Source organism: Triturus cristatus, chromosome 3_2 (assembly GCF_964204655.1).
Source record: "Triturus cristatus chromosome 3_2, aTriCri1.1, whole genome shotgun sequence".
Lineage (NCBI taxonomy): Eukaryota > Metazoa > Chordata > Amphibia > Caudata > Salamandridae > Triturus > Triturus cristatus.
The window spans coordinates 590,168,879-590,193,262 of NC_140584.1; the positions used below are offsets into that span (position 1 = coordinate 590,168,879).

At 48.4% G+C, this 24,384-nt stretch overlaps 2 protein-coding genes across 5 annotated transcripts in view; one reads left to right on the top strand and one right to left on the bottom strand.

Moving 5' to 3' along the window:
* Positions 1-19,769, bottom strand: part of LCK (LCK proto-oncogene, Src family tyrosine kinase) — a 327,731-nt gene extending 307,962 nt beyond the window's left edge. The window contains exon 1 of one of the 2 annotated variants that reach the window (XM_085648416.1): positions 19,501-19,769. Coding sequence is in view for 1 of the 2 variants with exons in the window: in XM_085648415.1 (XP_085504541.1) it covers positions 14,269-14,281 (13 nt within the window). In the remaining variant the exon portion in view is untranslated. Of the gene's footprint in view, positions 1-14,268; positions 14,326-19,500 lie in introns of those variants that run through there. The other variant, XM_085648415.1, reaches the window with a different exon arrangement.
* LOC146857785 (myotubularin-related protein 9-like) overlaps positions 1-24,384 on the top strand; it is a 452,543-nt gene that overhangs the window by 101,032 nt on the left and 327,127 nt on the right. The gene's annotated exons all lie outside the window — the stretch shown is intronic.

The following is a 24,384-nucleotide window of genomic DNA, read 5'->3' on the forward strand; positions in this document are numbered from 1 at the left end:
CACCTAAGCCTCTAGTTACCACGGCCCCGCTAGTATCGGGCCGCTGTTCACTCGCTTGGATGGTCCCTTTAGTGGCCAAAGAAGGGATTTGGCGCAGGGAATTTATTGATATCTTCACCCTTCTCATGCATGGGGCGGAGGGGGTAGATACCAGGAGGATGGGCAACAAGGAAGAGGACAAGAGGGTGCGGTATCATTTATATCCCACCAAAAATATTGTGACTTGGGGTCAGGCCTTTGCCATTTTTGCGGCAGTAATAGTGGAGAAATTCCCAGATGAAGGGCCAGGTCTCTTCCACTATGCAAGCGTGAATACTGAAGAGGCTGCTAAGGGTGGGGGCATGGGATGGTACCACTACGACTGTGACTTCCGCAGACAGAGAGCAATCTGCCCAGATCTTGAGTGGGACCAGTTGGAGGTCCGTTTATGGGTAAAACATATGGGCAAGCATACTGAGGGATCTACGACGAAGTCAGGTACAGAGAGCGGTGTAAAGAGCAAAGAGAAAGAGGATAAAAAGGAGAGGAAATGGGAGAACAGGAAGTCCTTTCGGGGCGGTCGTGGGGGGGGTCGCAGGCCTGGCTTTCGGGCACGGTCTTCTGGAACTTGCAGGCTCTTCAATGCAGGGTTCTGCTCCTGGGACAAATCATGCCGTTTCTCCCACAATTGCAGCGTGTGCGGGGCACCCCATGCCGCCACCGCATGCTCCAAGCGCGACACTCTCGACAAGCCTTCATCGAGCAAGTAGCCCGGGGGGGTTTCCCCCTCCTGCGCTTTGGCCCCCTGCGTACACAGCTGCCAGCGCGCATGACCTAGCCCCACACGACCATGTGAAAGGGCCCTCTCCCATCTGCGTAAAGAACCTCCTCAGCGCACTCCGCGGTTACACTAGCAAGGAAGGGTCCCTCATTTCTGAGGGTTTCTTAGACGGTTTCCGCATTCCTTATCAAGGCCCCTTAGTGAGCAGGGATGCGGAAAATCAGAAATCAGCTAGGGAACACCCGGAGGTAGTGCGGGATAAAATAGCGAAGGAGGTGTCTTTGGGCAGGGTGGCGGGCCCATTTTCCTCACCCCCTATGCCCCACTTTGTGATTTCTCCCCTGGGGGTGGTACCAAAAAAGGAGCCAGGGGCTTTCCGACTTATCCACAACCTATCACACCCAGAAGGGGACTCTGTGAATTCCTGGTTGGACGAAGGTAAATGCTCAGTGTCTTACTGCTCCCTAGACCTGGCAGTCGACATGATCAGGAGGGCAGGGAAGGGAGCCTGGTTGGCCAAGTCTGATATCGAATCGGCCTTCAGGCTCCTGCCAGTACACCCGGACAGCCAACACCTTCTGGGCTTCAAGTGGGGGGACCAGGTCTTTTATGATAGGTGTATGCCTATGGGATGCTCGGTGTCTTGTGCGTACTTTGAGGCGTTCAGCTCCTTCCTACAGTGGGCCTTAACAAACAGGTATGGCATTGAGGGAGTGACCCACTACCTGGATGATTTCCTTTTCATCGGGGGAGCTGACTCGCAAGATTGTGCACGGGCGCTGCAATGTTTCAAGGAATTGGCAGGACACTTGGGCGTACCTTTAGCTCCTGGTAAGACCGAGGGTCCGGCGCAGGTTTTGGTATTCTTGGGCATCGAGTTGGACACGGTAAAGGGCGTGTCCCGACTCCCTGCGGATAAGGTACAGGCCTTGCGTCAGGAGATCTGCGATCTACTGGGTAGGGACAAGGCTACTCTAGGTGAAATCCAATGCCTGCTAGGGACCCTGAATTTTGCGGTAAAGGTCATACCCATGGGGAGGGTCTTTGCACGCAGGTTAGCTAGGGCGACCGCTGGTATAAAAAAGAAACATCACTGGGTCAAGCTGGGGACAGGGCTGAAGCAGGATCTGGTGGTATGGAGCGAATTCCTCGCCTGCTTTAATGGGACGGTTATTTGGAAGCAGCCCTGGATTGATAGTCAGGAACTTTGTCTTTTCACAGATGCCTCAGGCAGGGAAGGTTTCGGGGCTATCTTGGGCGAAGAATGGTGCGCGCAGGGATGGCCCAATGTTTGGCGCAGGCGTAGGATCACCAAAAATGTTACTGTGTTGGAGCTCTTCCCGATTGTTGTTGCATTACACCTATGGCCGGCGGCATTGTCAGACAGAAAGGTGGTGTTCTGGTCTGACAACATGGCGGTCGTTCAGGCAATTAACAACCAGTCCGCCAGGTGCCGGCTGGTGCTGTGCTTACTAAGGGAGTTGGTCCGGGCATGCCTGCGCATCAATGTGGAGTTTAAAGCCAGGCACATTGAGGGGATTCAAAATGTGGCAGCTGACGCTCTTTCTCGTTTTCAGTGGCTCCGATTCAGGGAGGCCTGGCCGCGGGCGAGAGTGCAGATGACCCCATTCCCGGACCATCTATGGAGGATCCTGCAGTGGGACTGAGCCTGAAAGCGATGGGAGAAAGAGCTCTGGCCCCAGGTACCAGAAAGCGTTACAGCGCCCACATGGCAACATTCAGAGCAACTTCTGTAGCACTGGGTACTTCAGGGGCTGCGTTGGTGTCCCAGGTCCGAGCATTTCTGGTGTGGGCTAGGGGGCAAGGGAAGAGCCGTTCATGGGTGGGCAGTCACTTGGCAGCCGTAAGCCACGACACTAGGTTGTCTGGCGGGGCGGATCCCACTAACTCCTATCCCATCCGGGCCGCCTTGAAGGGTTGGGCTAGGGAGGAGCCCAGGGCCCCTGACAATCGAGCGCCCATTGATTTCGAAATCCTGAAAGGCATGCTAGGGGCTCTTGAGTTCGTCACCTACTCTCATTACGAGGCCACGCTGTTTTCAGCCACATTCTGCTTAGCATTCTTCGGGGCTTTCAGAGTCAGTGAGTTAGTGGCTAGGTCCAAGGTCGACTGTTCAGGGGATGCGCTGGCAATTTCAGACGTGTCTGTTTCCGGGTCACTGACCATTCTTTTACGCAAGTCCAAGACTGATCAGGCGGGGCGGGGGATCAGGGTGGTTCTCCAGCCCCTAGGTGACCCCAGGTTCTGCCCAGTACAATGGGTAAAGGCGTTTTTGGAGCACAGACCGCCTGGCCCTGGTTATCTCCTGTTGCATTCAAATGGTACCCCTGTAACTAGATATCAGTTCGAGCAGGTAATCAGGGCCAGTTTAGCCAGGGCGGGGCTTGCCCGGCCGGACAGAAGGTATTCCAGCCACTCCTTCTGCATTGGCGCTGCCACCGCCGCTCACCTGGCGGGATTAGAGGCCGCTCAGGTGAAGAAACTGGGGCGTTGGGAATCTGATTGCTATAAGGTATATGTTCGCCCGTGAGGCAGCTTGTAGTAATGTGTTTGTGATTTATGGTGTGTATCGTTGAAATCACCCTTTCTGATTAAATAACTTGTGTATACACCATGTCTCCTCTTTTATTAGGACGAGTGGTGTGGGTGATCGGGCATTCATTTGTCGCCCGGGCGGCCCAATGGGCATTGCACCGAAATTGGATGCGACACTTCCCTCAGACCGAAGTGGAATGGATGGGGGTGCCGGGGATGAGATGGTTCGAACTCAGGAATAAGATCGAGCAGAAACTAAGAGCACACGGGTCCACCTTGCCCCACCTGTTGGTGATACACCTGGGCGGTAACGACCTTGTTACCCTAGGGAGACGATTGCTGTTATTAGCCATGAAAAGAGACTTAGGGGAAATCTGCAAACGTCTGGGCGAGTGTGAGATCGTGTGGTCAGAGATCATCCCCCGCAGGTCTTGGCGGGGAGCTAAATCCTTAGAAGCGGTAGAGCACTCCAGGAGGCGCATTAATGGAGCAATGCGTAAGTTCACAGCCCAAAGGGGTTTGGGCTTTATTCGCCATGAGATGATTCGGGGGAATGTAAAGGGGTACTTCGACTTGGATGGAGTACACCTCTCCCAAATAGGCATGGACCTGTTTTTATTGGATTTAAGCGAAGCATTGGTGAATAGAGGATGCAGGTAAAGAGCTAGGTTGGTGGGGGGCCCTGGCTGCGACGGTTAGCCGCCTCCAGGGCTGTGGCGGAGTTACAGGGCGATCTGGAAGCAGGCCGGTACAAAGGGTACCTCTGCGCGGCACCACGTGGTGCCTGAGCCAAAACGAGGAGCCTCCAGAGAGGTCCCGGAAGCCGGTCGGCACCCCGCTAGGCCTGTGGGCGGTTGTGGGCCTGAACAACCGGGGGCTTGCTATGCGACGCTCCGCCCCGAGAGGGGGGGTGTGAGTAGAATCTCAACGGCACGTGATCAAAAAAAAAAAAGAATCACTTGGGGGGCAGCACTTGCGGGTCGTTCCCGTGCTGCCCGGCTCATCAGGCGGGGCAGGTGAAGTAGATGGCCGCCTGCCCTTGGATCGCCCGTAAGATAACCCACCTATTACATATCCTGGAATTATGTAATAAATCCTGCAGCATTTGTTACCCATTTACAACTGTTTCTTGTGTCTTCTTTGGGTAACCTAATTTGGGGGAGGGGGGAAAGCGGGGTGCCCCTGGGGGTACTATGCCGCTGACCGCGGCCCCCGCAGGGGGCCACTCGGCGGTCGGCGCCTTAGTGGCCCCGGGGCCCCGGTCACCCCTCCCCACTCCCTCCTTCGGGGGGGGCGGGGGCGGGGATCCTGATTGTTGCCCCCCTCCGTGTCGAGGGCCGGAAGTGACGCGAAAGGCGCGTCACTTCCGGGCCCAGGTGTGAGGGGAAGGCTATTTAGCCTTCCCCCACCCTCACTGGCGACCTCTTTGTCGCCCACCTCGCCTTTTACCCTCCCTACCGCTTACCCGGCGTGGTGTGGTGGGGTGGGGGTTTTTTGGTGAACGTTTTAATGTTTTTGTTTTCGTTGCAGGCGGAGTTACAGGGCGATCTGGAAGCAGGCCGGTACAAAGGGTACCTCTGCGCGGCACCACGTGGTGCCTGAGCCAAAACGAGGAGCCTCCAGAGAGGTCCCGGAAGCCGGTCGGCGCCCCGCTAGGCCTGTGGGCGGTTGTGGGCCTGAACAACCGGGGGCTTGCTATGCGACGCTCCGCCCCGAGAGGGGGGGTGTGAGTAGAATCTCAACGGCACGTGATCAAAAAAAAAAAAGAATCACTTGGGGGGCAGCACTTGCGGGTCGTTCCCGTGCTGCCCGGCTCATCAGGCGGGGCAGGTGAAGTAGATGGCCGCCTGCCCTTGGATCGCCCGTAAGATAACCCACCTATTACATATCCTGGAATTATGTAATAAATCCTGCAGCATTTGTTACCCATTTACAACTGTTTCTTGTGTCTTCTTTGGGTAACCTAATTTGGGGGAGGGGGGAAAGCGGGGTGCCCCTGGGGGTACTATGTGCTGTGTGCAAAAACAGCAGGTGCCAGGACTCTGTAATGAAGCACGGCTGATGAATGTGGGCTGACCAGTGTGCGACCACATACACTCACCTCTCCCCCTCTCTATCTGCAGTTGACGAGGAAGTTTAACTTTTTATCCGTTCCCGTTTTCTATTTGTACTTGACCCCATTTTGTGACGGATGACGTAATTACCCGTAAAAGGTCAAGCCTCAAAGCGTATAAATCTACGTCAGGAGCGTCACCTGGAACAAACCGCCACTGGCAGCTCATGTTACAGTTGCCAGTAGCGGAACACTTCGCCCACTAGAGGGGCCTTTCAGAGGAACGCGAAGAGGCAACCCTGGGGAACACCAGGTGCAACGAAGCAAAATTAGGAGGCGTACCTTAGGTACGAGGAAGGCCCAGACACTGAGAAGGTTACCACAGCATGCAAGAATCAACAGAAAAGTACTGTATGAATAAACAGCATTGCAAATAACTGTGCGCGAATTCTGACTACTTTCTGCACCGTGAACAGTATTTCTTATTGGATGCTGAGAGATATTGCTCCAGAGCCTACACTCGGGCTACCAGAGCGAGGCCAGTAAGTGCCTCATTGCCTCAATCTCATGGGCCACATGTTGTATCCCAAGAGTTCAGAAGGAAGCTCTGTGTGTCACATGGTTCAGGAGTTCAGAATGTCAACGTGACATACAGTATAGTTCAATTATAAAAGAAAAAACAATTCAGCAATGTTCTGTGCCATTTTGTAAGGCTTCCTTTTACTTCTAGATTTTACACATTTTTCACTGATTGTTTCTTATTTTACTTTATTATTATAACAAATAAAACCAAAGAGAAACGTGGATACTTTGTTAGACGTGTCTACTAGGACTCAGTAGGGCTCAAGAGGCGGCGAGCCACTGGTTGCATCTCTCCGCCTCCTGGGTTCTGCCGCAGAGAGGGACGAGGCTCCGCGTCTGATCCTCCTCGCTGACGGTACCTGTTGTAGGCCGTCCCCAGGATCATGTGCCCCAAAGCCTTTTGCGGTGGATAGGAGATAAGGAACTGTGTTACTCCTCTGGTCTTGTGCCTGTCCTTTGGTACAGAGGAGCTTGCCCTGGCTGAATCCAGTGGTAGTCTTCAAACGTTGCCCGGTATGCAAGCAGCAGATGATCTATCTACCTATACCAATGCCTCCTACCCTCCTCCCTGCAGTTCCACATGGTCCCTCAAACTCTTTTCAGTGAAGCAATGAGCTTCTTCCGGAGCCCAACCATATTTTGCTGGTCTCCAACACCCGGGTCGTGGAGTACCCCATATACCTTCCTCAAGCTGCAGTCAAGAGAGGGCCTCGTTTATAAGAGTGGGACAGAACAGCTCATTCCAGGCAAGTTCAGCTCACCCAACAAACAGCAGGTACCAGAACAAAAATCCCCATATTCAATAGACCTTTGCAGTTCTCCTGTGTAACTATTCTGAGACTTGGCAAAGTCTAAGTAGAATAACCAGTTTTACCTTGGCACACAAAATGATTGTGCCCAATGCCATATTCACATGGAATTAGATGCGTGGCACTGGGCTTCTGGCCCCCGGCCAGGCGGCAGTGGGTAGATCTGACATTCGTCTTTATTAGGTTGCATGCATGCCAATGGACCCGATTCAGGCTGGAGACTCATGGGTTTTTTTAGGCCAAAAATGCCTTTATTTTGGCTGTTCCTTGCCTGAAATTGCCTCTGCTCTAATAAAGTCAATGTGAGAAATACATTCTCCTGATTTTTTTTTTTAATTTCCCACTTTCTTCATCTAAACGGTTGGCATGTATGGTGCTGATTGAGTGGCTGGGGTGCATGGCAGAATCGCCTCTCATCTCCACTTCCTCTCGGGGTGGTATGGGTCTTGATCTCCTGTGGACAGTACGGAGTACCCCAGTCACAGGTGCACAGCTGCTGGAGTCTAGCAGAGGTAAGGTTGTGCTGGATACAGAGGTGCGGGCTAGGCTGGCTGTCTGCCCATCTCTCAACCTTCTGTACTCGAGGTACTGTGTGGGGCCTCAGGTGGGAAGTGCTTTAGTGATGTCTACCAAGCATTGCAAAGGCAGACTTTCACATACTCATATATGCTTCTCTGTCACATCCCTCCAACACATAAGGGATACATGTTAAATGCTTCCCTTCAGTAGCCCGTACAGTGGCCCGATTGGTACCATTTGAAAATAAACACTCACAAAAAAAGTGTGTACTCACTGAAATGTGCTTCACTGCCATCTTGTCTTTCCCTTGTCTTTCCCTTTTCAAAATATGTTACTCATTGGCCGAAGGACGTGAGCTTGATACCTTTAAACTAGACTTCTCCAACGAGCAGCTCCCCAGCTACTTGTAAGCATCCCTCCCCATGCAGCTCATCCAACTAAATTAGAAGATTTTACTTCACTGAATTAATATATGTATATCAAAATTGAAAAATGCTTATTTGAAACAAAAATGTGTGTATTTGCAGAACGCATAAGCTTATGTTTGGAGAAGAATTAATGAATTTCCAAAATATATTTAAACCAGATATCTGAAAGATATATCTTGTGGCGCTGGAGAGACTTGTTACTAATATTATTAATTCAGTGCTTGGACATTGCAGCTATTGCTGTTATATATTACCCATGTAGAGGCATTGCACATTGACCAAACATTTTTATGTTACTGTTGTCAACCGGGCCTGATAGACTGAGGTGATCTGTGCTAGTATCTTGCAAGCGGTGGCTATGAATATAGTCTTGTCTGTTGTGGTCACTATTAAAACTCTAATAATATTAGTAGCTCGGGATGATTTTCACTGAACATAAGTATCTCTTATTACTGAAAAGGTTGGAGACCCCTGCTTTAAACATTACTTCCAACCCCTGTTGACTGAGGCGATTTTTTCATCCTTCCTTGTGGTGATGGCACTTCTGCTGTTCTGAGTTCCCAACCAAGGCAAACTCTCAATGCCTCAAGAGCAAACCTTCCTGAGAAATACAACTCAGAGTCTCAGACCCCATATAAAGAGCTTCCACTGGTCCTACCGTGACCCAATTCATTAAACCCCTAGGCGTTCCTTTTCAGGGCACCCACCACCCATTAACACAATCCCTGCAGATTCTCTTGGGAGTATGTTTTAGTGGACACGGGTGGACTCTTTTCTTTGGGCTTGGCTGTGAACCTTTGCAGTTGGTGTGTATTGTAATTTGCAGTTTGAATGTGACTTAGACCCCTAGGCTAGAAAGCTTCTGAAAGTTGTTGTGAAAAGTAACACAACGACTCCTACAGCTTGGCTAAATGTGGAGTCAATATTTCTGCGACGTTTACAATAACCCCTCTTACCCAAAGAGGCCATGTTTCGCCAGACAGCCAATGTGGCTGCCTTTTAAAACACCATTGGAACTCGTTCCACAACGCAACGTGTTGATAGTGGTCTTGGAAGTGTTCCTATGCAGGAATAGTCCCATCAATAATTAGAGGCTCAAGATAAAGTGCAGGGCGGGATGATTTCACTTCTAAAAACTGTCAATATTAGTTATTTCGCACATGCATATTTTACCTGGTAGCTTCAGGGTAGGGACTTTCATTACCTCTTGTTTTGCTCTTAATGAAAACAGATTGTCTGGGGAAATAAATTTCACATCTTAAGGCTGCAGACCAGTTTTGAATATTACCTCCTAATAGGTCCCCCTCGTCCCGGTCCAACCCCCCCGCCCCCACCAGCCCCAGGCAGGCTAATGCGATGATAGCTATTTTCCTGTCCATGAACTCTATGGACAGAAGGCCCACCCTCCCCATAGCCATATCCCGTTTGGTATCCTGTCGACCAGCAACAGGTAACGCATGCTTTATTATTATATAATAGAATTGCATTGATGTTTGCCTTATTGCTACACTCGGCAAGGGGTGAACACTTCTGCACTGTTCGGGGAAGCGCTCCCTAGCCATGTGTGAGGCTAGGTAGGGGAGCACTTCACAGCGCGCCACGGGCTGGACAATCACACGCTACAGAAGGTGATTATGAGGCATGGTTTTAACAAAGGACTTCCAGAGATTTATGACTGTATACAGGAACATGAGGATCCTACAACAATTTTGGCCCAGGTGAATGTATTATCTCAATTTCTCTCCAACATCGCATTTGATAACCTATGGGCCCCCGCATTTTTGACTGAGCTACCATAGCTGGGAGGACGACACTTTGGATGAAACCCTGAAAGATGAACTCGACCCAAAAATCCTTAATTCAAAGGCTTCCATTTGCTGTCTCTAGGCTCTTGCGGGAAGAGCTTAATGAGATGGTGGAGAGAACTGCAGATGAAAAGAAAATAACTCAGGATCCCAGTTGGTGGTTATACAAACATAACTTACAAAAAGGGCGGTGTACATACAGGAATTACTGAATTTTCCGGCTGACACCCTGAGTCGGAAACTGCCTTCCTCAGTACTGTTTCATCTGGTGATTCGCCAAGTCAGACACATTTGCCATCTATTCGGAAATCCTTGGGTTGACGTTTGCATTCCCACAGAATCCAATGATTCCCACTTTCTCTTCGGAATTCAATTGCCCTCAACTGTAAGGGCAGTAGATGCCCTTTCGGTTCCTTGGCTACAGGGTCTCTTGCTTGCTTTTGCCCTGACTCCCTCCCACCCCCCAAGATTCAGGGTGAGAGAGCATCGATAATTCTCAGTGCACCGCTTTGGTTCCCCCGTCTAATGAGTTTGTCAATGGACAAATTCCTCAACTTCTCAATCAGTCCATCTCCTCAACAATTCACAAAGCTATCTCTGAGCCAGGTACAACAGCTCAGCCTGAAGACTTGGAGCTGAAAGATTGGGATTAGGGCATCAGGGTTGGTTTAGATCGGTTGCAGAAGAAATCCAACTATCACGAAATGAGTCTACTCAGGCTTGTTGTAACAGAGGTCGTCAAACTGTGGGGCGCGCGGGGGGGGGGGTGGAGGGCGTGGAAACACCTTTGGGGGGGTACCAGCTCCACAGAAAATTTCTCCTTTACCTCATTCATTCCAATGTCTGAAGCATGTTTACTGCCATTTATTCTCGAGAATCGTGGCCATCGCAAACAGGACTCTCTCTGATTGGAGGTAGCAGTTAGATTAACCAATAACTATGTGGAAGCGTCAACTCTGACGTTCCTCTAATCCGAGACACAGCAGCAAAAAGGCAGAAAATGGCCGCAAACTGCACTTCCATACAAAATGAAACTTTAACTATTCGCTTTCCTTGCTGGTGCCTTTTACATTGGTTCATCGCACTGCTGTCTAGACATTTGAAGCTACTCTTAGGTTAAGTTTGAACATTTTTCTGCAGAATAATTTCCTTATTCCCCCATCCTCGCTCTACTTCTGTTTTTTTACCACTGCCAAACATAAATTGAGTTTTGCCTCACAGCACGACACTCGTACAAACAGGAGTTCACACTGTCAGGACGAGCAAGCATTCTTTCGCACATAAACTCACACACAAGTAGGACATGCGACAGTTCCACGGACTGTACATCTATATGAAACAGGGAACAGTTCATGATACTTGGGATGGTTTAAACACCACCAGATTAGTGACTCAGAATGTAATATCCTGAAACTTAACCCCACACTGGTCCTTCCAGACTGCAGCCACAGAGTCACTCCAATTATACAAATTAAATGGGTCAGATCAAAAGGTAAAATTCTGGAGTCACCTCTGTCGCCTTCTCAAGGTCTGGGTAATTCGTTCTTTGCTGAGAATCTTTCTAAGGCAGAGGAACACCCTGATAACCAGACAAAAAGGAACCATTAAATAAAAATAAGCTGAAAAAAATAGATAGCTATGAGGTCTTACACAAGGCATAACTGCGCCGTGAACATGCTGATGACCTAGTGTCCTTGTACTTTGTTGTCAAGAGGCCCCAGCTGTGAGTCTTATCTCGGTGAGTCCTGGCGTTTTAGCCAACAGCAGTTTGGACTCTGTAAATCTGCTGTGATGCAGGCATTTTCAGTGCCTGAGGCAAAATTACATGTGACCATTTGTCATAGTATTTTCCATGATCACAAGGTGTTTGTAGGCCATTTGTTGCAGTTTTGCACCCCTTCCTATGTATTTGTGATAGTGTTGTCAAGCAGCTGCCTTCACAGACTTAATGTAGATTTGGCCCATTAAACCTTGATAGTTGCTGTTGATTCCTATCCCAGCTCTAGTCAAGGAGGCCATTTTTGTTGCCTGCACCAGGGCCCATGGTGTCTATACTGCTTTCACATGATAATACAAAATAAACATATATGGCAATGAGAATTTCATTTGATTGAGATGTATCTTCAGAGTAAAGACCTTGCCCCGAGAATGCTGTGGTTGCCAGGTCTGCCAACATTCTGCTTGTTCGCTGGATCAGGCTGCACGGTATTAGATGTGGTCCTGAAAGGTGGGGGTGCATGACCTTTAGGCGAATCTATGACGTTATTCCGCAGCCTTTTTCTCCGCAGGGAATCACAACGCGGTCGTTACAACAACCGCGTTGTGATTCCGCCTACCATTACTCCGCAAGTCGGAACAACGACTTGCGGAGGGTGGGGGGGGGGGGGGTGCTGGATGTTGGAATAGTATCATTTACTATTCCAACTCCAGTCTGTGCGTACACTAGAGATGGTGTTGGATTTTAAATCCAACACCTCGCCCCCCCCCCCGCAAGTCGTTGTTTCGACTTGCGGAGTAATGGTATGCGGAATCACAACGCGGTCGTTGTAATGACCGCGTTGTGATTCCCTGCATTGAAAAAGTTTCGGGGTAAACGTTGTTTACCCCTTTAGGCGGTTTTCCCTCAAAAGTAAGTTTTCTATCAAAGGGCGTTGCATGAGTTCAGTGGTTGTGGGCTAGATTTACAACTAACTTTACAAAACACTTATAATGTTGTTTCGCTGTTGCGAAAATTAGTTGTCAGCTAACACCTTGGGGCTCAACTGGTTGTCAAAGATACTAAATCTCAACTTCCAGAAATGTTAGTGATGAGGGCCCCTGATTCCTAAAAAATATTGCCTGGGGGGCCTTGGCCTAAAATGTTTTAGGACCTCTGTGTTATTGGAAGCATCGCGGCTCATTCTCAAGTGTTCATCTAAAGGTGTGGATCCAGTAGGGATGGATCCTTATCAAATTTTGTAGAAGGTTTCCTTAAAGAGCTAGCTCCTTCAACTGGTGCAGTGCAGTTGGTTGCCATTAAAGCATTCAGAGGGGTTGGCAGGAATCTACTTACCCTGTCCAATTTAGTTTGCAGGTTATTAAAGATTTAATTTCAGGAAACCTAGTGTTCTACCATCACTCCCTTTTTGGGGGAAGACATCATAGATGGTCTGGTTAATGTCAAAAACTGCTAGTTGCGCATAGCATGACGCGCAGGTGGGTGGTCGCACGGAGGTTCGCGCGGGTAGAATTTAATTAAAAATAATAATAATAATAAACCTTCCTTCCCGGGTCCCACGCAGTCTCAGGTCCTGGCTGGGTCCTGTGGAACAGGAAGCAGGCAGACTCCCTCCCCTTCCCTAAGCCAATCACAACGGTGATGGGTCGGGACGGCGCCCAGCCGGGCGCCTATGGGGAGGTCATTTTCTCCATGTAGGCTGCATGCAGCCTACATGGTGAAAAGGGAGAGTACGCATGACTGGTTTGGTCGGCCCCAGAGGGCCAACTAAACAGCCAGGGCCCACAGCTTTGGGCTTGCCACTCTTCCCCTGCCCTCCGGCAGACCCGTTCACTCGCCCGCCCCCAACCAAACCCTTCAGCTTTCTCGCAGTGCGAGAAGCAGAAACATAAAATGGTAGTTTTACCATTTTATGTTTCTGCTTCTCGCACTGAGAGAGAGCAGTGGGAAGGTGCTCCTCAGCCCTAATGGAGGAGCCGCCACTGAACACTGATGGTTTGTTGGCATGCATTATAAACAACAATTGGTCTGACCCACAATACACCTAATACTAGAACTAAGACGCTAGCGGGGTTTCCAATCCTTTCTAATCCCCTAGAGTGTGTTCACTATCACTACTCTAAGTATCCTGGTGTATCAAATTTAAGAATATCATCAAACCATCATAACAAATCCCTCCCAGAGATGACCAGAAAAAGTGTGAGAAAGGAGAGAAAGCACCTGTGATAGTGAACACACTCTATGGGATTAGAAAGGATTGGAAACCCCACTAGCGTTTTAGTTCTAGTATTAGGTGTATTGTGGGTCAGGCCAATTGTTGTTTATAATGTACTGAGTGGGGGCGGCCTGGCCCTTCTTTCCCCCTATAGCTACTACTGCGTAATTTTGTTGGCATGCATGCCTGGAAAGAGAATTGGGGAGTTAAGCTCAGAAGTAGTTTTATATCACTACCTTCAGATCTTGCTGTTCAAAGTGATCTTAAATCCAGATCCTCTTCAGCAGGGGATAGTTTTAATAGTTCTTTTCTTGGATGAACAGTAACAAGCTCCGCCTTCCTTTGATAGCAGGAGGGCTCTTTGCTATATTTACAACACACAAAGGAGCTTAGGGTTTCGAATTTACTGTTTGTTTCTTTCAGCAATGTCAACAAGGATAAAAGGTCTCTACAGCCACCCTGCGTAGGTGGAGAGCCAAGCATTTTAGCAGCCATACAAATCAGTGGCGGAGACGCCTCCATTACTAATTCATGCAGTTCCACTAGATCAGTTTCTGCATCGTGGGCGGAAGTGGGAGGAGTTTCTATACAGAAAATATGCAGAGCAGCCCACCATGCATTTGCCAGGCATTGCAGATGAGATGTCACGAAGGAAGCCTCTGATCATTTTAGTTCAACTGTTGTAAAAAAGGCAATGAAGTAACTGTTGTTGTCAATAAATCTTTGTAGCATAGAAATTCGTGCAAAACGTGCTTATTCTTTGGGGCTTGCTAAATCCTCAAAGAGTAACAACTGGGACGAGCGGTAATGAAACCAGTACTTACCGGTATTCTTCATTACCCCGACTCAGGTCCCCCTTCTCCCAGTCAGAGCCCTTCCCTTCCCTCCCATTGAACATTAGTTTTTGCACCATGGTTTGGTCTTCTTGCTACTCACAGGATAGGGAGCTGAAGGGAGGAGCCTTATGTCCATAGAGTAGACAGAAAAATAGGACTAGCCTGGTATACACCTGTGGGGGCGGAGTCAGCTCATAGAGTAACGACTGGGACATGGATTCAGGGTAATCCAATGGGGCATAGGGTATGTATGCGGCACAGAATACTGTGAAACGCAGCGCCTAGCAAATGTTCAACACATACTGTTGCGGCATGGAGTTCCATACAGTAATAAAAAGTTTAAGAATAATACTTCTGCCAGCAATACATATTACCACATGCTCACGGTCTAAAAATCATTTTGCTTTTAACTTCAACAATTAAGGAGTCGAATAGGCCCCCTCGACACATTATTTAGCGCCTGGCACACTGGGCGCTAAGGGGCATATTATCAAGCACGGCGTTAACATTATCGCCACTTTAGCGGCAGAAAACTGCCGCTAAAGCGGCGATAATGGGCTTGATAATATGCCGCAGGGAATTCCAATAGAAGCTCCTGTTGACACCAGAACATGGGCTTCTATTGGAATTCTTTGCGGCATATTATCAAGCCCATTATCGCCGCTTTAGCGGCAGTTTTCTGCCGCTAAAGCAGCGATAATTTTAACACCCTTTCTTGATAATATGCCCATGAGATCCTACAAGTGTAACCCCGAAGTGTGGTATTATGACTGTTTCCACTAGCGGCACTAGGGGGGAGATTTACAAGCCCCTTGCGCCACTTTTGCGTCACTTTTCCCATGTTGTAAATCTGCCCCTAGGAGTGTAACTCAAGAGCAACATGGAGCAGCGCCCAGAAACCAGCAGTCCCACAGGGGCCGCATGCACAAGTCCTTTTTTGTACTAATCACTGAAATACGTTTTGTTTCAGAACTTGCTTTTGACACAAATACTGAAAGAAAACAAAAATGCATATGGCAGAAAAGCAGAGATGCAGCTGAACATGACCACAATGTGGAAGTACGTCAGAGTGGAAAATCACAAAACTATCAGCGTCTGAATAAACCGCGTGCAGAGGAAACATTTTTAAAAAATGCAGAAGGCTAATGACATTTCTTCTGAAACATATCACGCAAAACATTAACAAAGGAGGTTTTATATTTTTGTTTAAAAATCAGAAAAAACGAACATATGTTGCGAACTTGCGATAAGAAATATGGAGAACGGTTAAAAAATATATGCAGGGCCCTGCAGCATTGTTGTTTTTTGGCGTAAAATGTCTTTGTTAAAATGGAACAAAATATTCCTTATTGCGATGCATAATATCTCTTACTTGAATTAAAAAACAACAACCTCTTTTTAGACTAAAAATGTGCCTTACTTTTACTTATTAAGCCTTATTGTTTTTTAAATATTTCTGATTCGGATGTTAAATGCCACTTAGTCAGACTCCAGATACTTTCCCCAATTATGAATGATTTATCCCCCATTTTGAGTATATATGTCTCAAATTAAATGCAACCCATCTTCCATTTCCAGACGAAATGCCTTTTATTTGAATGCAAAAAAGACCCTTAGCTGGTCTTAAAATTCTTTCACTTAGACACAGTATTTTCTTTGTTTTTACCCAAATTGTTCATCGGTATCAATTATTCATTGAAACAGAGACTTGGAAAAAAGATATCACAACCAACCAAACTGACATGGAGACTGCCAAGACTGTTAAACAAGTGAAGCTTAAATCAGAGGCTTCTTTGCATACTAACGAGTGATGTTAGGGTCTGAATGAATAATATTGTGCATAACAACAAGAGATATTTGAGTCTAAATGTGAGACAAACGGGAGAATATGGTGCATACTAATACCGGATATTTGCTTCTAAATGTAGGCTATTGTGCATAAAACGAGATATTTGGATCTAATGAGGGAGACTGTGCATACCAATAGAATACGTTTGGGTGTAAATGGGGTATATTGTGGAAAAAACGAGATATTTGGGTCTACTGAAGGATACTGTGCATACCAATAGAAGATGTTTGGGTCTAAATGGGGTATAATGTGGATAAAACAAGATATTTGGGTTTACTGAGGGATACTGTACATACCAAAAGAAAATGTTTGGGTCTAAATGGAGGATATTGTGGATAAAGCAAGATATTTGGGTTTACTGAGGGATATAGTGGATACCAATAGATGATGTTTGGGTGTAAATGGGGTATATTGTGGATAAAAATAGATATTTGGGTCTACTGATGGGTACTGTGAATAGCAATAAAATATGTTTTCGTATAAATGGAGGATATTGTGGATAAAGCAAGATATTTGGGTCTACTGAGGGATATTGTGTATACCAATAGAGAATATTTGGGTCTAAATGGAGGATACTGTGCATATGTTCAAAATACATTTGGGGGAGATTTACTAATTATGGAACAACATAGTGCTGGGGGTAAAGCACAATCCAGACCTATATTTACTAAATATGGTATTTACTAAATACGGTCCTCCATTGCTCTCTTTACTTGTGCTGGAACACTAACAGGCTGCCTAGAGCCTCTCACACGCCTTTGCACCACAGTGCGAAGGCATGTGTGCATGATGTCAAGCATAGATTTTGCACAGGAAGGGTACCAATCCAGTACAAAATCCTATGCCTAGACAAAGTTTAACACCTTTCACACATTGTATGTGTGCTGTACAGTGCAGTTAGAGAGATAAAAAGGTTTCTCCAACTTAGTGCCTGACAGATAAGGCCTTATTTTTTTAACACCAAGCACGGTCTAACAATTTTATTAGACGGAGGCTTTGTGTCAAAACACCATGGGTGGTTGCACTGGAATGCTCAATTGCTACTCATGGAACACCTCCTAGGTGCAAAGCAGCACAAAGCACTATTTGTGCTAAAAAAGAGCAATTTTCCAGTGCAATTTTGCACTATAAAGTAAATACCCTATAAAGACTTTGTGACACTTTGCCTCACTTTACTGCGGTGCAGCGCCTTGATAAGTCTGACCCTAGGTGTCTACATTGGGCCCATTCAGAGACAATGTACTGACTATTTTGCATCTAAATATTTTGCCACTTAGTACCAAAAGGAGGTTTGCTTTAAGGGGTTGCTAACCAGGAGCAACGGTATGGCTACTTTAGCACTGGTTGCTATGAGCGCCACCGATCCTGGATTCCTGTGCTCCACGCCTTCCTTGGATAGTCCACTACAGCTCCCAGGATATGAAATTGAGAATAAGGTATGAGAGGTTCTCAGGATGATACTGTGTCTTGGAACTATCGTCCTCAACACCATTTGCTTCTAGTATCCATTTGTAAACATTGCACGTTATGGTGACAAGCTGGCCCAAAGAGGAATCGAGTCTTTGAAGCCCAGCCCACCTGGCTTTTCAAAGGCAACAACCTGGATGGAGAATCTTCCAATTTTTCTACAGACCAGTCCGCCTCTAGACTCAGAAAAAAGACTGAGGTGCGAAGGACATCTCCTGGGTCTGCTGTGAGCTGTTCTGGCCATGCATCGGTCAGTACCCGGACGGGTTGTTGAATTGTCTGAGTGCTGAATCACTCTTTCAAGAAAGCCTGACTGTAATACCAACATATTACCTGAACCAAATGTGTGGATTCAATAAAGCATTCATTTTAGTGTTAGCACCAAACAAAAAGACCTGACGTGCTGCGGGGAGAACATGAGGCAAAAACAACATGGCCAACAACACCAAGAGAGAATATTTTGCTGAAAAATATGCTGGGGTCTTCTCAATGCACTGACATATCTGCTTAAGTCTAGTCCGGGCTGGCACATGGCTCTGGCCCTTGGGGCGGCTCATCAGACGACTCTGGCTCTGTGGGGTACTGAGAAGACACCGACCATGCTGGGATGGTTACACCACATCTGGCACTTATTGGGTATGGAGAGATTGACATCAAGAGGCCTAGGGGACACCTTTAGAGAAATTTGTAGACCATTCCTCACACTGTTGTCCCGGGAATCTATAGAACTCACTTGACCTAAATATCTCAAAATGTTACGATTGACGGAAGCTCAGAATGGCTGGGTTGCTTAGGTGGCTACTTCAAATATGTTTCACAGCAGTTTCTCAACGATTAGACACTTGAGGGGGGTCGGGGAGGATAGGGGTTTGGGGAGAGGTGTGTGGGTTATCGATTTTGTGTATCTGTTCGTCTATAATGATGCAGGGCTGGCCGCCTGGCGGAATGTTGAAGCTAGGTCGGACCGATTGAGAAGTGCATTTCTTTTGTTTTGTGACAATAAAAACAAATTTAAACCAAAAAATATGCTGGGCCAACATGGTTCGAAAGCACATGCCGGCTCTCCCCGATGGGAGGACTGCATAGCTGACAGGAGAATATGACTCAAAAACAATACATTCGCGTCTATCTACGGATGAATGTCTCGAAACAACATGATCATCGTGCTAAGGGAACTAACATGTCTGTCTCCAATGTCAGGAGAACATATAAAAATACCATGGCTACAATGACAAAGATTGTAGCAGACTGCCTGACATGACTGCGTGGAGACGGTATCTTAAAGCCATACTGCATGCTTCACAGAGGACATATTAGAGCAACTGAGAAGTTAAGGGGAAGGGACCAGGAAACAGAAGGATCCAAGAGAAGAAGCAATGGATAGTAATCTAAAATACCAAGTGATGTATCTGGCACACTCCAATATGAAACACATTTTAAAATTAAATATACACTTTTTCACAATCCAAATATTCATTAATGTATTCCATAACAATTGACAATGTACCTTAACAACCCGTCGAATACATAGGATAACCAAAACACTGAAAAGGGACAACTAGAATAAAACCATATGAGACCCGCCCAACCGGGCAAATACACTCTTAAGAATGCGTCGACTGTTCATAGAATATGGACCAAGTTTTACAAATTGTCAAGATATTCTTCTTTAACACTGCACGCAAATCAGAAGGATAACATGGAAAGAGGACAGCTGCGATACCAAGAAGGCCTCCGTTGAAAGGTCCTTGGTAGTCTGAAGAAAGGCCTGTGAGCCTCAAGAGCTGATGCCCAGGGCCTCCTTGGCACTGCCTTTATTGAAGTTATAAAAAGCCTCAAACCAGGGGTGCTCTCAGGGACCACTGCAGGAGGTGGTTGACCTTCTCGGCCTCTATGCAGCTTACCTGTGTCTGCGTTGTGGAGAGGGCACGTCCTTGTTGCTGCTGTTCATGGAAGAGAGCGGTGAATCCTTCCGCTGTCACACATGAGTACTCTTCTCCCTCACCAGTGGTCCGCAGGCTCGAGGATCTTCTTCAGCCACGTCTGGGCCACCAGGTCCTTGCCCTTTCTCCAGGTTTGAAGCCACGGAGCGGCATTCAGAGCTTGGCTGCGACTCGTTCCTTTTTGACTGTGTCTCTTTCTGTCTGTACATCACTCGCACTCTTTCTCCCCTGGTTTCCTGCCCTACCCTCCCCGCCCTTGTGAGCGCTCTCACCACCGTGCGCACGGCAACCGTGTGACCACAAACTCACAATGAGACAACCAACAGACAGAGCATTTCCTACACAGGGTCGTGCCTCTCAGATGCCAGTGAGGTGCTCCGCCTGCCAGCTGTGTGCTCTTTGTTAGGGCACTACCTCGCCCTCTGCAGCCATGTTCTCATTGCCAGGGCTGTATCTCTATTGCAAGCACAGGACCCCTCTCACTGAAGGGTCTCTGGCTCCGCTGCGTAGAGTGTGCATGAAGCTTTTAAAGGCATGTCCACAATTCCATGACTGCACCCAACGTCCATGGTCAAGCCCGGAACGAGGTTGGCGCCCGCTATGCATGTGGGCCGCCGAAGCTTTACCAAGGAGCAAGAAAACAAATTTTGACGCCTATAAACGAAAGGAGGGTTCCATTACCAGTGACATTGAGTGCGGTCATGGAGAAATAAATTGCCAACTGTAATATTGGTCAAAACAATTGGGACGGCTTCAATCCGAAGTTCAAACCTGCCCGCTGAGGTAATGCATGAGAGTTGGCGTCAGTTATGTGTCCTGATGAGAACCTCGAAATAATAAGGGTTCGAAACGCGTTGACACATCTTCAGCCAATGAGTGCACAATAATAATGAGGGTTGGAACCTATAGTAGATGGCATTGACTATCAACAGTGTCATTCATTGGTTCCCAGTCAGCTCTGCACTGCTAGGCTGGGAGGCCCGGTAAGGAGGGAACTCACATTCAAGTGGTAGATGGTGACAAAGAGTATTTCCTCTCAGGCATTCAAATTCAGAGCTGTCCTATTTGGTTGTGAGAATGTTTAAGATGTTTTCCAATGTTTTTGATTGTAATTCAGTTTATTTGTGGGGCGGGAGATACGTTTTTTATTGTACATGTGTGATATGTTCATATTTTGATTTCTGTGTTTTGCAAAGTGTAACTTTGACATCATTTTTGCTACGACTGATGCATGAAATAAATAAATGGTGATCACTGTTATTAAGTAAAGTGATCATGAACAAAAACAAAGGTATGTAGTAATTGAGTCAGTATTGGCAATTGGAGTGGTGTTTTTGTAAAACTTTTAAAGGCATGTCCAAGATTCCATGGCTGCGCCCCAAGTCCATGTCAAGCCCCCAGTGGCAGTGTTGTGCCCTGAGTGCCATGCTTCGGCTGACACTACTTTTGCTTGGACCACGTTCTCATTGCTGAGGCTGTGTCATCCATCCCTCCGTGCCATGCCTATGCTGTGCCATGCCTACGCCTCACTATTAGGACCTTGTCCACACTGTTATCACGTGCCATGCCTGTGACACTACTGACAAGGCCACGTGCCTCTGCCATCTTCCCCTGGCACATGCCCACACTGACAGGGCTGTACCCTCACTTCCAGAGGCCCTGTGCCCCACTTTCAGCAAAACGTCTGTGGCCCTACCTACGCAGATAGGGATAGGTACACATCACCTAGTGTCTCTTAACCCTACAAACAGGGCCAAGGCCCACACAGATCCATGGCCGTGTACCACTGCAAGATCTCTACATCAACTGGAGGAATTCCAGAGGCCCTCCTTCTTGCCTGGTGTAGGAATGAACCCGCTGCTGCAGCAACGCCCTTCTGCCACAGGAGGAGCCACTCGCATCGCACCTGACGGAAGCCAATCGGTGTGGAGCGAGTGTTAGAGGTGTCCGTCAGCGTCAGAGGGAGACCTAAAAAACATGGAGGGCGTGAGTATTGAGAATGGAAAACAAGGAGTCTAAAAAGTCTCACTGAGACCCCAAAAGTGTTCACGGAATTGCAAATCTGTAGGTAGGGGCATGAAGACAATTACACTTAATTGGCGAGGGTTGGCCTCAATAAGGGTTTTTTGGTCCTTCAGGAGAGATATGTATTTTAAGTTTAGAAACCTTCATTTGAGTCATATGCCTGCTTGTGGGGCTTCCTGTTTGAGGTATCAGAGCAGGAGTGCGGCAGACATAAGTTCCTGCATCAGGGCTCTGAGCAGCAACACGGAAGGTGGGACTTCCTGTCAGCTGCGTGTCACGTCAGAGGAAGAAGCTCCAAAAGAGACATAGAATCAATCAATCAATCAATCAAACTTTGGTAAAGCACACTACTCACCCATGAGGGTCTCAAGGCACGGGGGGGGGGGGTGCTGCTACTGCTCGAACAGCCAGGTCGCGAGAAGTCTCCTGAAGGTCAGGAGGTCCTGGGTCTGCCACAGGTGGATGGGGAGGGTGTTCCATGTCTTGGCGGCGAGGTGGTAGAATGATCTGCCGCCGGTGGTCGTTCTGCGGATGCGTGGGACGGTGGCAAGGGCGAGGTCAGTGGAGCAAAGCTGGCTGTTTATGGTGCAGAAGGTGAGTCGTTCGTTGAGGTGATGGGTGATGAGCTTGAAGGTGATCCTCTCGTTTACGGGGAGCCAGTGCAGGTCTCTCAGGTGGGCTGTGATGTGGCTGTGGCGGGGGATGTCGAGGATGAGGCGTGCAGAGGCGTTCTGTATGCGTTGTAGTCATTTCTGGAGTTTGCTCGTGGTTCCCGCGTAGTGGGCGCTGTCGTAGTCCAGTTTGCTGCTGACGAGGGCCTGGGTGACCGGCCTTCTGATTCCGGTGGGGATCCATCTGTAGATCTTGCGGAGCATACAGAGGGTGTTGAAGTAGGAGGAGGAGACGGCGTTGACTCGCTGGGTCATTGATAGCGATGAGTCTAGGATAAACCCCAGGTTGCGTGCGTGGTCGGTGGGTGTCAGTGCAGCTCCCAGTGTGGCTGGCAACCAGAAGTCGTCCCAGGCGGAGTGGTTGGAGCCGAGGATGAGGACCTCCGTCTTGTCCGAATTCATTTTCAGGTGGCTGTTCTTCATCCATTCGGCGCCGGCCTTCATTCCTTTGTGGAGGTTGGTTTTGGCAGTGGTGGGGGCCTTGGTGAGGGAGAGGATCAGCTGGGTGTCGCCGGCATATGAGATGATGTTGAGGTCATGCAATAGGGCTATGTTGGCGAGCGGTGCCATGTAGACGTTGAAAAGTATTGGGCTGAGGGATGATCCTTGGGGTACGCCGCAGATGATCTTGGTGGCTTCGGAATGGAATGGAGGGAGGTGGACACTCTGGGTTCTGCCGTTGAGGAAGGAGGTGGTTCAGTCCAGGGCTGTGTTGTGGATCCCTGTGCTGTGGTTGCGTGTGCGTAAGGTATGGTGGCAGACGGTGTCGAAGGTGGCCGAAAGATCTAGGAGGATGAGGGCCGCGGTTTCACCGTTGTCCAGCAGGGTCCTGATGTTGTCGGTGGTGGCGATGAGGGTAGTTTCGGTGCTGTGGTTGCTGCGGAATCCTGATTGGGACAGGTCCAGGGTGTTGTTCTCCTCGAGGAAGCGGGTCAGTTTCCTCGACACCCAACTGAATCCAGATTACAAAAAATGTAAGCTGCGCCAAGTGCGCCAGAGGCAAGGGGAGTCAATCGACGTGTTCCATGCGTTACTACGTGAGCTGGAGAGCACATGTAAAGACGATGACCAGAACAAGGAAATAAGAGCCCAAGTAATACAGGGATGCCGAAACAAGAACCTCTGGACTCTCATCCTGCGACAACCAGGAATGACCCTTGAGGATATCCTCATCATGGCCTGGTCGCACAACCTATCTGACGCCAGGGCGACAGCAATGGACATAGCCATAACTCAACAGGCGGAAAAACCAGTCACAGTCAAGACGGAAAAAGCGGATGCAGTTTGCACCCAGAGTAGAGGCACCCGAGGGCGGTGGCCAGCCAAGAGCACGCAAGGATCGCACTGCGGATACTGTGGAATAGAAGAACACCCACAAGAAGAATGCCCGGCACAAGGACGGACATGCTCGAAGTGTGGCACCCCCAACCACTTTGCGGTGGCATGCAGAGGGGGACCGCGGAACCGAGGAGCCCATGGATGACGGCCACTGTTTAAATCAGTAAAACACCTATCACTCGAGGACACCAAAAACCAGAAGACGTCCCAGACACCAGGGAGGCAAAAACATCTAGAAGACTCATCCACTGACGAGGAAGGCGAGTGCTACCTCATCTCGTTTGCTAGTGACCTCAAAAGGAAGAGGTGCCCACAACCCACATGCACCCTGGAAATTGCTGGATCACAGGTCACCGTATTGATCGACACAGGGGCGTCCGTTAATATGATGGGGTGGCAACAATGCAAGCGGCAAAATCCAAGACCTGCACTGTCCCTGTCGCACGTCAGAATTCTCACATATGGCAGCAAAATGCCCCTACCGCTCAAGGGAAAGATGACTGTCCAAGTGAAAGCATAAGGCCACGAGATCACCACCACCTTCCATGTGGTTGACAGGAAAGTCGACATCCTGGTAGAAGCCACACGGATGAAGACCTCAGCCTGTTCACATTTGCCAATGCAGTCAAGACCCTACAAACCGAGGATGTCCTAGAACTCTTCCCACAACTATTTATAGGACTGGGGTGAATAAAGAGGCCCCTGATACAGTTACACATTGACAAGGTGGTGAAGCCAGTTGCCTTGCGACACAGGTGAATACCCTTCAACCTCAGGCCACTCGTTGAGAAAGAGCTCCACAATCTGGAAC